Raw genomic sequence first — 13,652 nt, 5'->3', positions numbered from 1 at the left:
GAAAGTAAGAGAGCGCCACGTGATAAAAATTCAAGACCACCGAAGTCGGCCCAGCGGGTGAATATGTCATGGTATTGGTTTGAGTTCTCACCCCCGCGCTCTTCCGACAATACAGCAGGAGCGTCGCCGCATCAGCTACCGCATTCTCTCGTTGCAATGACAAAGATAAATGTGTACGTTGCAAAAAAAAAAAAAAAAAAGAACTACCAAAGTTGCACAAGCATATTGTGAGAAATCGTGCACAGAGCTGTTGGCAAAGCAGCCGAACAAGTGTACATCGCCAAGAACTTACAGGGAACCAAACATTCTTGGCCGAGTGCGCCGAGCGCAGCCGAGACTCAGCGGTCAGTAGATAGGCCGAATTTTGTATGCACATGAGAGAGCAAAAGCGAGGGGAATCGCTTCACGGGGAGTTTTACTTGCGAAGGCTGGCTAGGAGACGTCATCCTCCCTCGGAGTATCTTTACTTTCTCCATGGTGAAAGCAGGAATGGCGAACACTGAACCGATGCCAGCGCTTGGTCCGAGTGCTTCACTGTCCTTGTGTTGTTGTGCGCCGGTCCACTATAATGTAAAATGTAGTTCTTGATTCGATCCAGCGGGTGATTACGGCGAAGCACGTTTAGCCCATCAGAGGTCGATCAACAGTGCAGTGTCCCATTCTTTTACTAGAAACCGAAATATTGTCGCTTTGTCGTCGTTCTTTTTTTTTTTTTTTTTTTCGCTGCTTTAGATTGCGTCAGCGTTTTACTGATGGGCATACTCGACGCCTTCCTCGTAAATATACCGTAGGGGTTCCATATATACAAGTCACTAACATTCTTACTGCCTTTTTTACGCATTTCGGTTTATGGCATCCCAGCGAAGCCACGAAACACTGCGATAAAGAAAACAAAAACGAAAGGAGCAAGGCGAAAGGACCGGGCGGATGACATAAAAGAGATATGCAAGAAACGGTAGACATCCGTCTGCGCGGGGGGTTTCTCCTCCTTCCTGTGTGACAGTGTGCCACTGTCAGCAGCGGGAACGAATAATTGGCGTAGGAGAGCAAGAGAGAGAGAGGGGGTGAGTGGTGTGCGGAAACGCAGTCGCAAAACAAGAACCGGCAACGGAACTAGACATGCGGCGGGAGAGCGCTCGACAAGAAAGCGAGGGTGTCGGGTTGGGACCGGGTTGAGGGTTACGGAGCTGGCGGGGCGCTGGCGTGTTCGCTCCGCGCGAGCTTTGTAATGCATGCGCTGACTGTGTAGTACAGCGAATTGAGCAGCAAGGGAAGGGGGGCGCCGCGTTTCGCGAAGGCGCCGCTCTACACGGAAGGTCATCACACCCGCCGCGCCACCCTTGTCACGCTTGGCCGGGCAGGTTTTCCCTTCGGAAGGAGCGGGCCCTGTCCGTCGGTAGAGAACCTTGAGAGACGGAGACAGAAAAAAGGAGTCCTTCTTCACTTTCCCGATTGAATTTAATTGTAGGGTTTAACGTCCAAAAACCAGAATGCCGCTATGGGAGACGCCGAGTGGGGGCTTCGGATTCATTCATTCAGTCACGCCGGGTTATCTTTGAGGTGCACCGAAAGCACAGTACACGGGTGCTTTCGCATTCCAGCGCTATTGGAATGCGGTCGTGAAGCGAACCCGTGACCTCGTGCTCGGTGGCAGACCAGCATAGCCGCCGAGCCACAGCGGCGGGTGGCTCATCGGTTCGCGGTGCAACCTTTTTAATTCAGCCCTGTCATGTAGCCAATCTTTCCTCGCCTTACACATTGCCTTACAATTAAGGCAATTACATTGTGATGTTTTGCGTGCCAAAAGCACGGTCTGGTTATAAGGCACACCGCTGAGCGGCGGACACCAGATTAACTTTGACCACCTCGGCATCTTTAACGGACACCTAAATCTAAATACACGGTATTTTTTTAATGTTTTTTTTTTTTTTTTGCATATTGCCGCCATTGAACTGCTGCCGCCGCGGCCGAATCCGCGACCTTGAGCTAGAAAACGCCATACACACGGGCTACCCAACCTGAAAGCTTTAGAAATAAGTGATTTAGCGTACTTAAGAATTTGGGACAGTGACAGAGCACTTGCGCAGAAATCAAAATGGACTGTATCTCTCTACCTCGGTCTTTTCTTCCGTTTTTTTTTTTTTTCTTTTTTTGTAATACGCAGGCCGGATTGCAGTCAGTAAGTTAGTTACTCGGTGATATGCGGTAGTTCGGGGATATATATTAAAAAAAAAAAAAACACTGGCCTGCGCAGGGATCGAACCTACGACCTTCGCGTTATTAGCACGACGCTCTAACCGACTGAGCTAGCAGGCCAAGACGGCGGCGTTGTTTTTCAGAGCTCGGCACATGCTTGCACAACGGTGCTATCTCTATGGTATGTGATAACGGACGGACGGGAGTCCTTGCGACTCGTCGCCCGGCGCACGATCTGCTCGAGAAAACCGGTCCCAGCTCGTGCGTCACGGCTCGAGCCACGCTGGGGCGGCGTGCTCGTTTTCCAGACCGCCGCCTGGCCCTCTCTTTCTCCCATTTATCTTTTCGCGGACGGGCCCATGTGCCTGACTCTGACTCAAAGGCGGTGGCGGTCACTGCCTCCCCGCAAGCCGAGGGTTGCGTCGGTGCTTGTCGACGACGTTGTTGTTTTGCCACACATACACATGGCGCCCCAGGAGTGTTCCTGGAATATTATTTTCGGGGATGGGCGGAAAGAGCACGAAGGGGCAGTGACTGATGCACGGCGACCACACGAAGCAGACAGGCGGTGAAGTCGGGGACGGTGTAGGGAAAATTAATTGCTCTTTTTTATTATGTAAATTGAAATGTAGAAATAAAAAAAAATGCTGATCAGAGGGGACGAAAAGGCAGAGCCGAAACCACGTCTAGCGCTTATCTATATAGACCAGTCAGCTACCCCGACAGCCGGCCTCCCGTCCTCTTTCTTGGGTATTTGTGTACATGTACATGACCTAGCCCTGGGACTGTTAGCCAGCGCCATTCATAGCCATGGTGGCGGATGCAGGGTGGATATTGGCGCCCATTGCGGTCGCCTTGGAATGAAGAATCAAGCTGGGTGCATTTGAGTAGAGAATTTTTTTAATCGAACCGGGCATCAATCGCCAGCAAAAGCGGACTCCGAGTGCTGAACCAAATACCTAATAAATTATTCATTTAGATTAAAGTATGGATACAGGTTTCGCCGACGCAAGTATTGCATGGTTCACCAAGAAAACCAGATATTTTGTACATAAATTCCGAAACCAATCTTCCAGGCAGTCTAAGGACGAGAAATGCTTATTTGAGAAACTAAGATATTGCGCAGGATAAGATAAACAAAGAGCCTGCTACGCCCGTGTCATCACCAACGGACGCCTCTGCACTTCGACTACTACGAAAGCGTAGTCCTTCAGAGGTTGCAGGGATGGCCGAATATTTCCGCTTCGCTTCACTCGTGCATGCTCTCACACTCGTCGGCATTCAGTTATTGACGCTCGTCCACTCAAAATCACCGTCACTGACGTTACCCCGTGCTCACATTAACGTGCTGCCGTTAAAATCACGTCCGCACACACCCTTCGTCAGTCATTGACACTCAATCTGACGCCTGTAGAATAAGTGTGGAGTAAGTCACTGTACTCGTGAGTGAGTGCACAGAACTGCTTAGACATCTGCATTATGTCCAATGACCGGGGCTCACTCGTCACGCCCCTCCTGGGCTGGTGCGATTAACACAAGAATTCAGACTATCCTGCCTATTTTCGGCGGCGAATCCAGAAGACGCCTTTACTTAGTTCTGTCATTTGTGCCACACTCTGCCGACAATGAGTCGACGCGTCCCCGTTTTTTTGACACTTGCTTTCAAGGGTGCTCACGACAGTGAGCCCCCCGAATTCACTCCGTGGGGAGCCCTCGGTGCCGTCAGCTCAAATAATTGAAGCCCGGTGCTTTTCGAAGCCGCGGACCACGGGAGATGCGCGGGCCTCCGGTAAGAGCTCCGCGAACCTACGCGACTTTACCTTGGAGTCCTGGGTTATATTAAGAGCATTTCAAGGCAGAAGAATACTGGCAGCAAGAACAGCTGAACTGGACCGTTACGACGGGAGCGATGTAAAAGGGTGCATTACATTTTGCGGTTAATTATTTACTGCGACCGCGCAGCGGCGCGTTTGCATTGTACACGCATCGCGGGATTCGAGAAAAAAGCTGAATAGATCCGCAAACTGGGAACGCGATCTTGTATTCAGATTTCCAGCCTGTGTTAATATATGCGAATCACACAGTGTTGTATGGTCTTACTGCTATGTATACGCTCACAGACTTCTCGCAAATTCAACGTTTTCTCAGATCCTACGGGCCTTAAACTTTTGACGCCGACTGTAAACGTTATTGTCGCTTGACAGGAATGCATCTGGCGATCTTAACGGGCTTCACTGCTGAAAATTGAGCACGAGATCAGACTCCATAAGCGACCTAAGTGGCGTTAAGGCCCTTGACTGGCTGGAATAATCTCGGAAGCCGGAACTTTTTGCAGCGCGTGGCGTAGAGGAGTGGAATTCACGTCGTTCGCACGGTCCCAGAATACGCAAATGTGTTTTCTACGGGGGCCGCCGAGCAGCAGCTGCAAGTAATGGCATATAGGAAGACGACGCGGCGATGAAAGTGGGGCGCATCGGTGTCGTCAAAAAAAAAAGAAGAAAGCGCCGAAGGCTTATTATACACACGCGCCAAGAACGACAGCCGAGCTCAAGGTCGACGTCGATATACCGCTGCACATCTGTGCTCGGTTGCACGCACGTTCTGCTTTAGGATCTGAGACATACCAACCACACCCTGATACGAGACAGTATATAGAACAGTTTGAGCTCTGAGATGGTTAAAAAAAGAAGAAAAAAAAAAGAAAAGGACACAAATGATTCCCATACCATATGCTGCGTATAGCATCCGAACTATTCGTTTTCTGCGAGCTGCCCAATGTCGGAGGCTGTGCCTTTTTCACTTATTCGTGGTAGTCACATCGAGCTAGATGCTCTCGGCATGATCGCTATCGATTGCGAACTAGAGTAAAGCGAACGTTCGTTCGGCTCTTCCTCCCACTTTACGCACATTGGCCGAATAAACTGGGCTAATCCTGGGGACAACGTAATCAAAGATGGTGACTTAGTGTGCCGATCCTGATAGCAGTACGCGATATATGTGCCCTCGCAAGGGTTTGTAACGCGGGTCGATTATGAGGCAAGTAGTATGCCTAGCAGTTCTGCTGGGAAGCAATCGCTGGAGTTTGGCAGTGATCCTCCGATGTTTTCGGCCAGTTCTTACCTTTTTTTTTTGTTCGTGCGAACAAGCGTACACAAACAAACGTATACAAGCGTCTTCGTCATCATCAGTCCAAAGTATGTCCACTGCATGACGAAGGCCTCTCCCAGCAATCTCCACTGACATTATTTCGCGTCAGATGGCTACATATGATGTCTAGGTCTCTAGGTTTCATGGCTTATTCATATAATCTGCACACACACACACACACACACACACACACACACACACACACACACACACACACACACACACACACACACACACACACACACACACACACACACACACACACACACACACACACACACACACACACACACACACACACACACACACACACACACACACACACACACACACACACACACACACACACACACACACACACACACAGGCGCGCGCGCGCGCGTATGTGTGCCTGTATGTGTGTCTGTGTGTGTGCGCGCGCTTACGCAGACAGCATGACAGTGCGCTGCCTTTCATGCAAGTGTTTCCATACCGACGTATTTCCTCTGTCGTAAATATGTGCTTCAGGGTATAGAAACACGTTGCACGAGCAGAACATTGACTCACGCTAATCTCGTCGTCTCTCAACAGAAGAGTGAAAAGAAGAAATAGATGGCAAGGAGAACGAAAGGAAAAAGGCGCAAAATCGGCGCCACAGGTTCCATATCGTGGAACTCGACAACAGCGTCTCTCTCTCTCTCAGTACAGGGGCTCGTTCGAGTGGGCGCGCGTGGTGATTCCTCGCTCGGGGCACTCCGACTACGTCGCGACCAGGCAGCTCTTGTCCAGGTGACAATGGACGAGGGACCGTAACGCCGCCGGCAGCGGCTCCGGCCGGGGCGTCATTTCCGCCGATAAGATTAGCTTTCCTACGCACTGCCGAGCGACGCCACGCCCTGTAGAGCGCACGTCTGCGACGCTCGGACGAGCACCGAAAACTCGCGATAACGGCACCACGACGGCGCTATGTATAGACCTCGTCCGGCGAGGCGAGGGAGTCGCAGACGCAAGCGGTTTCGGAGAACCGGATGCTCAGCGGTCATCAAAAAGATGACGAAAAAAACGAGGGGATACCAGGAGGAAGCTGTGTACTGTTCTGTGTACGCATTTACGGTTCCACTGCACCACTGTCGCTCGCTCTTATCGGACGTATTTAGGGTATATAGCGAGGCTGATCGCCGCGACATTCTTGTACCGCGAAGACCGCGACTGATATATCTTTCCGGCAGCTGTGTCGCAAGGCCTCGCTAAGATTTCCTTCTTTCGGTCCACGCGGCGATTGAAAACGAGGACTGATCTGAAGGCGCGATGCTGTTTATGTATGTATATGTATCCTGCATGAGTTCAAATTAAGCGAGTTATAATGTTGATTAACTATAAGCGAAGCGGTGACATCAGATCGGGCGTCACCCCACTTTCTTTCTTCTACGTTTTTTTGTTACGGGCGTATCTTTCTTTCTTTATTTGTTTATTTCTGTCTCTCTCTCTCTCTTTCTTTAGCGAAAGTCCTCGTTCCTCTCGAAAAGCGAGTGGTCTTCGTCTGTATAATCCGGGACATCTTGCCACCGCGAGTGAGACTGCCGGCGCCAAGCTCACCCCTTACTGGCTTCGCAGCAACGAGCAGCACTTCCTGCTACCTACTATTTCTTAACTAGGGTAGCGGAGAGAGGGAGCCAGGAAGTAGGTTCGATAGAAAGAAACTATAGCCAGTTCGTGCGCACCACGCATGTAATCAGTGCGTCAACGCTTGTCGAAAATAGATCCGCGTGCATTAGGATAGGCAATGCGTTCCAGAAACGACCACCACCGCGACCAAAGATATTTATACTGGTGAAAACTATGCTTCTGTCCGTACTAGGGCGGTTCTTCTGCCTTCTTGTTTTTTTTTTTTTTTTCGGCGCCGATTCAGATAGCTGTACTTCTGCTCCACAAATATCAATAAACCATCAGGCACCGCAAAGCCCCGTTTTCTAAATTCCATTCGTTGCGGTTACCTTCTCCTCTTTGCGGAAGCACAAACAGATAGTGAAATGCCTTTGCCGCAAACAGCGCATTGCGCTTCGCGCTACATAGAGTTGAAAACGATCGGATACTAAGTTTGCCACATATGTATATGCATTTCTGCCAAATAGCGCGTCAGTGATCGGCACAGAGCCATGGTGCTTCTATGTGTTTCGATCAACGGTAAAGCCAACGCCTCAGCGGTACTGGACTTCATCGTGATTGCGAGCCTTTCGTTCCTGACTATGAATAAAGCACACACGCAGAATACTTGTCAACGGAAGTACGTGAGCCTCGTTCTGCGTCAGCGGAACGGTCGACGTGGCGCGTGTGCTTGAGGCTCCTGTAAGGCACTCTCGGTGCTGTGAAAAAGAGCAGAGGAGTCACAGAAAAGGAAGGTGTACGCGGAACGTTTACTGGCCCTTATGCGCTGAATGATGATGATGAACAAAAGACAAGGGGGGATCTATATAGGCAGGACATATATCGCGCTGCCGGGTCAAAGAACACCGTAGGCTACCCAAGTTTATGACTTCAGTGTAGTTTTTACTTTACGAAGTACTTCGCCCGGGAAGGAAAGCTGTAAAAATTTTGGCTCCCAAGTGCTGCGAAGCGTCCCGAAATGCGTTCCGAAATGGGCTGAGTTTCAGAGCGACTTCAGTTATAGAGCGGGGACACAGGATGGGCACCATAGCCTTCTCTCACCGTCTGTGGTCGCTGCTGAAGTGTTCATCCACTCCGCCGAGAAATCAGCATGAGTGGCTAATTATTTGAGTTTCTCTAGAGTTTTCGGAAGGCCAGAAAAATGCCATGAAGGTTCCACCTCACCGCCCGGTCATAGCGCTGGTCGATTGCGTACTGTTTGAATGCTCTTGACGAAGTGTGTACATTTGTATACCTACATTGTTGCCACGTTTACATGGATGCGACCGTAGCTTGCCGCACTTTTTTAGCACATCACGGCAATTAATACGCGACAGCGTTTACATGTGGTGCATTCGCCTTCGTCCCAAACAGGATGGAACATGTTTCCTGTAATGTGAACGCCCGTATATGTGAATGCCCGTATTAGCGTAACTGATCGCTAGCGCCACCTCCTGCGCCTCCTTTTCGCCTACATGACACCAGGCCCAAGCGAGGCCCGGGCTCTTACGCTCGCTCTTTCTCTCTCTTGTTCCCGCCACCGTCGCGGGCGGTCACGTTTCGGTTGAGCGATGTAGTAAACATGTTCTGTTCAAGAGATTATTTCGCCTCGAGTTGCCATGCCATGCTAACGTCCCCTATAGCCTTCACAGTCCAGGTCCAGCCTTCACACTAGAGATGGGCGAATATCAACTTTCTCGAATACGAATCGAATACGGATAGCCAAACGGAGACGCATATATCTACAGCTGGAATACTTATTTAGGCATAATTAGGTGTTGCACCCGTAGGCTAGTGTAAGAAAGACAGCTATCAGGGACAGAGGATCAGTTTTAAACACAAGACCATTAAATGTCATATAAAACAGCACGAAGAACCTCTGCACATTTGTTTAGAACCTAGTTGCAAACAAACTTTCCAAGAAATAATGGCTGTTGTATGACTAGCTTTCCAAAAACGCTATATGAACTACCACCGTGCACCACCACCACGGATGGGTGGTTGGGAGCAATACATTTTTTATGATGTCATGACACATCCATCTATACTAGATACCGAAATCATAACTGGTTCACAATAACAATTAGTGTCACTTATTTAGGACACTCTCATACTTGCCAATATCTTTTCAATGATTTATAGGGCTTGGACCTTTCGTTAGCGAAAAGAATTTGTGACAAGTCGTAACTGTCGCGTCAGTGTACTCTTTTGATAACACCGATGATATAGCCGAAAGTTAGAGCTCCAAGAAATATCTTTTTTTTTTGTATTTGTTTTCTCACGCAACGTACCTGTTGGCTCGGGTTTCCGTATAAGTGTCCATACGTACACATGGTTTTCTCTCGTTCCCTCTTCCTCTCCAATCTGGTGACCGTGCTACATGGCGGTTGGTCTTGCCAGTCATGGGTCCTTTTGTTTGAGGCCTTATCGTTACTTAAACCTTCCACAAATCATGCATGCGTGTAACCGTGATCCCAATACTGGTCATTCAGCCTCATAACAGCCATAACAATAAACAAAGTGGGAAAAAAGAAAGAAAAAAGAAATCGATGAGGTGGGCACGCTGCCCTTATCTCTATATATACTTCGAAGGATTATTCCTTATTAGTGTCCGTGTATTCGCATAGCGATAAAGGTCATCTTTCACGCTGTGTTATCACGTATACGCGGTGACAGGAATGAGAAAGACGCTTGCCTAAAGTCGTCCTTCTCGATACGAGACTGCGACTCGATGCTAGAGTTTCCTTTGCCATGTCTCGGTGTTGTTTGTCAAGAAGAATTTAAAAAGAAAAAGGGGGGGGGGTCACGTGCCAAAACCACGATCTGATATGAGGCACGCCGTAGTGGGGGACTTCTGATTAAATTTGACCACCAGATCTTTAACGTGCCTTCAAAGCGCGTGACACTGGTTTTTCTTAATTCGTTCCCATCGAAATGCGGCCGCCGCGGTCGGGATTTGATCCCGCAAACTCCTGCTTAGCAGCGCAACACCTTGGCCACTAAGCAACCGCGGTGGGTGTCAAGGAGAACGTTCCGCTATGCGAGCGGGTGTAGTTTGTAGTATAAACGCATCCGTGCGTGCTTATTCCAGCGCTAATCAACTCACTATGTACTTGGATGCGTTACCCATAATCGCTGCTACTTCCCGCACCGGCGCGAGTCGCTTATTTAAATCAATTCTGTTGGTTACGTCTTAATCTGCGCGCATGTCCGGGCACACGACGCGCGTGCGTGCTTCAACTGAATGCGCTATTTCCCGGCTACTTTGATAAACCCACAGAGAAGCGCGTTCACAACAGCTTAACTACTATAATCATTCTTTTTCTCTCCCGTAACATGAGGCTGACCACCTCACGTGTATGCATGAAACTCTCTACATTGCAGCTAGTGTGGCTTAATGTCTTCTTACAAACACGTGCCGCGGCAATGCAAATGAACAAAAATACAGAAGCAGTTAGGTGCACACCCTATACATGGGAACAAAGAGTTTACAACTGTGCAAGCCCTGCCTGAAAGCACTTTGTAAACATTTGCTCATCGCTCATCGTGAGATGCCGTCAGGCGTAGCGACTCGCACGGCAAGCTCGGATAAAAGGTTCCGGCTATATAGCCGGACCCTGTATAACTATATAAAGCGTATGCCATACCCAAGAAGCGAGAAACCCTTACGCCCAATTTATCCCGACCAGCGGCGGCACGACTGTGGAGCAAAGCGTGTAAGGAAATGCTTCTGCTATGACTCTGCGACTTTCAGCGCTTTGCGCATTTAGTTCCCACGCGCGGCGTTAACCGTTTAACACGCAGGCTTTTGGACTATGCACATTGCCGAATACGTATAGAGATTCTTCATCGCCTCCACGTTCTGTTACGCGCTCCGTTAGGTACACACACGATGACGGAACAAGATGAGTTGTTGCGCGCAAGGCTGGTGGTAAATACCACTCTTACACAGACGCTTGCGCTATTGCTGCTATATGATGGACCCGGAAGGCGGAACGCTCCGATGAGCGCGGAAGCGATGCCATTGCGTGCGTTAATACCAGTATAATCGTACACTTGTGTGCAGTGGAATGAGCCATCGCCTTCTTTAAAAGCGACACGCTCCTGCGAGCCGCCGACCGTCTCTTCTTTGTGTAAGCGCGGCCTAATTGCCCCAGCTGAATAAGCTTCTTCGGGGTAGCCATTCGGGGTTGGTTGGTCGCTTTCTTTGATGACGTGGAAAAGGGAAACGCCGCGTGCTGCACGTGGCTGCTTGGACTGACCGTGCGCGCACGCGCTCAGTATTAAGAGTGAGCGCACTTGAGACGTCCTGCCTTGTTTTCCGAGTCACTGACTTGCGTCGAGCCGGCCTCGGTATCCATGGCCTTCCTTTTCTTTCACGTCGCCCGTGAACTTGGAGCATATACATTACTCATCTATGAACCATATAGTGCTTTTTGTATAGTGCGTCCGCCACGGAGTGCGCTGGACTGGTCATTAAAAAAAAAAAAAGATGCATTTCTGAGGAGTGAAGGAGCGTTACACGAGCCGTTGAAAGGCACTTCCAGTTTTCATTTCGAACGGAAATTGAGCGTGTGGAGTGTTTTGCAAACTTTCTTTGGAGTCTCAGGACACGTGCTTGGCTTGCGTTCTTTGTCACTTACCGGACGTGCATTTTTTTCTTTTTTTTTTTTTTCAATACCACCTGCGTGCTTTGATAAGGTTTCGCTTAGCTGTGAGATGATTCTGACTGCCTCGGCTATCTCTTGCTTCTCAGTGATCCTCTCCGTTTGTTCAGAAATGGCGCTGGCAACTAACTCTAAGGGATTGCTGCTGGCTGAAAAAAAAGTGGTGTTTTAGAAATAATGGGCCTGAACGCAATAACTGACCATTCGGTCCGGCGTACGCAATAACTTACGCGTAGTCTTGGTTCTGCACGTGCGCACTTGCACTGAAGCTATACTCTCTGACTACGCTAAGCCGCTTGCGTCCATTAATTTTACAACTCGCTAATAACTGCCTATACTGCGAAGCTGCTATGATGGTCTGAGCGGTGCATTGTTATATGACCAACTGGGTATCATGATCTCAATGCTTAGGCCAAATGCTTTCTGTTTGCGAAGAATGCAGTTAATAATGAGAGTGGTTCTTAACTATATACGACTGCACGGTCACTTTGTTTTCTCGTCTTTTTCAGGGCATTTTAATTATGTACGACGTCACAAACATGGACTCGTTCAACCACCTTTCCTACTGGTTCAGGAATATCGAAGAGGTAAGCGCGAAACTCTGTCTTAATGTTTGGTATTCTATATTTACTGTGAAGTGCGGCTCACACAGTACAGGGCATTGTCATCACAATTGGTTAATATGTGATTACAATGTCCTGAACTATATTTTCGCCCTTAGCACGTGTAGGTGGATTTCTTTATTTTTTTTTCAGTGTCATAGATTCTTTATGTCAATCGGAAGGCTGTCCATGGTGTCGTACTGCCACAGAGAAGAAGGTTATGCGCGAGATCGTTTGAAATGTTTCCAAGAAGGCGTTTGAAGACGTCGTACGCCTCGCAGATCACCTTCGGGCATACTGTGACCGAGCCCAAAGATGCATTATGCAAATATAACAGTCTTAAGCAGCGCTATGGTGTGCTCAAACTTTTTGGAACCATAGCGAGCCCAAGTTATTTCGGAATGTAACCTTTGTGCCCTCAATCCGACATTGGCGCTTGTGCGCTCGGTTAAAACCGTGCCGCACCAAGTCTGATCAGAGGGTGGCGTGCAGAAATAACCGAACTTGTACAAAGATGCACCCCATAAAAGGGAGAGACTAGATAGAGTAATTATTTGAGCCGTATTAGTAAATTAGTCTGCTGCAATAATAAAAGGAAGAAAACATTGGGGTAAACGCTTGGTAATGTCATAAGACGGGCGTCGACGACGCCTTGAAGTTCACGTACAGCTCGTCGTTATGTCATCCGTTTTCACCGCGTCCACCCGGCATAGTAAATTTTTTAGCGTTAAAGATCGAATGTATTGTATTCTAGAAGAGCGAAGGGTAAAACTTAGCCAGTTTCAAAAATGTGGTCTCACAAACGACGGTCCAAATACGAAGAAAAAAAAAAAAGATTACTTACGCCAAAAAATGCGCTGACATACCGGCGCTGATGTTTCGGCGCGAAATTCAAGAAATGCAAGTCTGGCCTTCATTTTTCTTGTGTAACAATCAACCTATTACTCCGAAATTAACGAAACTATCGTTCTGAAAAATAAGGAGAAAAAAAATAAAGGTTCATCAGTCTAAACTCACGTAGCGTTTCTATTTTTATATAGCGTGCCTTTAACACGGGAACTGCAACACGTCCCGACAGGAGTGTCTGCATGAGGACGCAATGTCGGAGGCACACCTTAGAGCGTCCGCAAGCCTCCCGCGGAAGGCGCCGGGACTGATTGCTGTTGATCTTCCGCTAGCGCTTTCTTTCTTCTCGCGACGTGCGCGAGCAGCCTTCCTCTGATCTGCACCGCCGCCGGCCGCTACAGAGGCTCCTGTCGCGACTGGGCAATCCTCTTAGCATTACGAGAGCCGATCCGCATTCCGGCTCGTGCATGAGGCTTATAGTCGCATTCAGCCCGGGATTTGCTTGACAAACTCCTCCCGCGACCCCCATGTAGCGGGGGAGGCCCGCGTTAGGCGGCACGCGCGCTGTATT

At 49.0% G+C, this 13,652-nt stretch overlaps 1 protein-coding gene and 1 non-coding gene across 3 annotated transcripts in view; one reads left to right on the top strand and one right to left on the bottom strand.

Moving 5' to 3' along the window:
- The window catches only part of LOC119455779 (ras-related protein Rab-8A-like), a 100,508-nt gene that overhangs the window by 72,500 nt on the left and 14,356 nt on the right, over window positions 1-13,652 (top strand). For both annotated transcript variants that reach the window (XM_037717242.2, XM_037717241.2), the window contains exon 4: window positions 12,143-12,220. In XM_037717242.2, the coding sequence (XP_037573170.1) occupies window positions 12,143-12,220 (78 nt within the window). The remainder of the gene's footprint in view (window positions 1-12,142; window positions 12,221-13,652) is intronic.
- Window positions 2,243-2,316, bottom strand: Trnai-aau (transfer RNA isoleucine (anticodon AAU)). Its single transcript has one exon. It is a non-coding gene; the product is annotated as a tRNA-Ile (tRNA).

Source organism: Dermacentor silvarum, chromosome 6, assembly GCF_013339745.2.
Source record: "Dermacentor silvarum isolate Dsil-2018 chromosome 6, BIME_Dsil_1.4, whole genome shotgun sequence".
Classification (NCBI taxonomy): domain Eukaryota; kingdom Metazoa; phylum Arthropoda; class Arachnida; order Ixodida; family Ixodidae; genus Dermacentor; species Dermacentor silvarum.
Note: the sequence above shows the minus strand (reverse complement) of the source record. Positions and strands in the feature narration are given on the sequence as shown.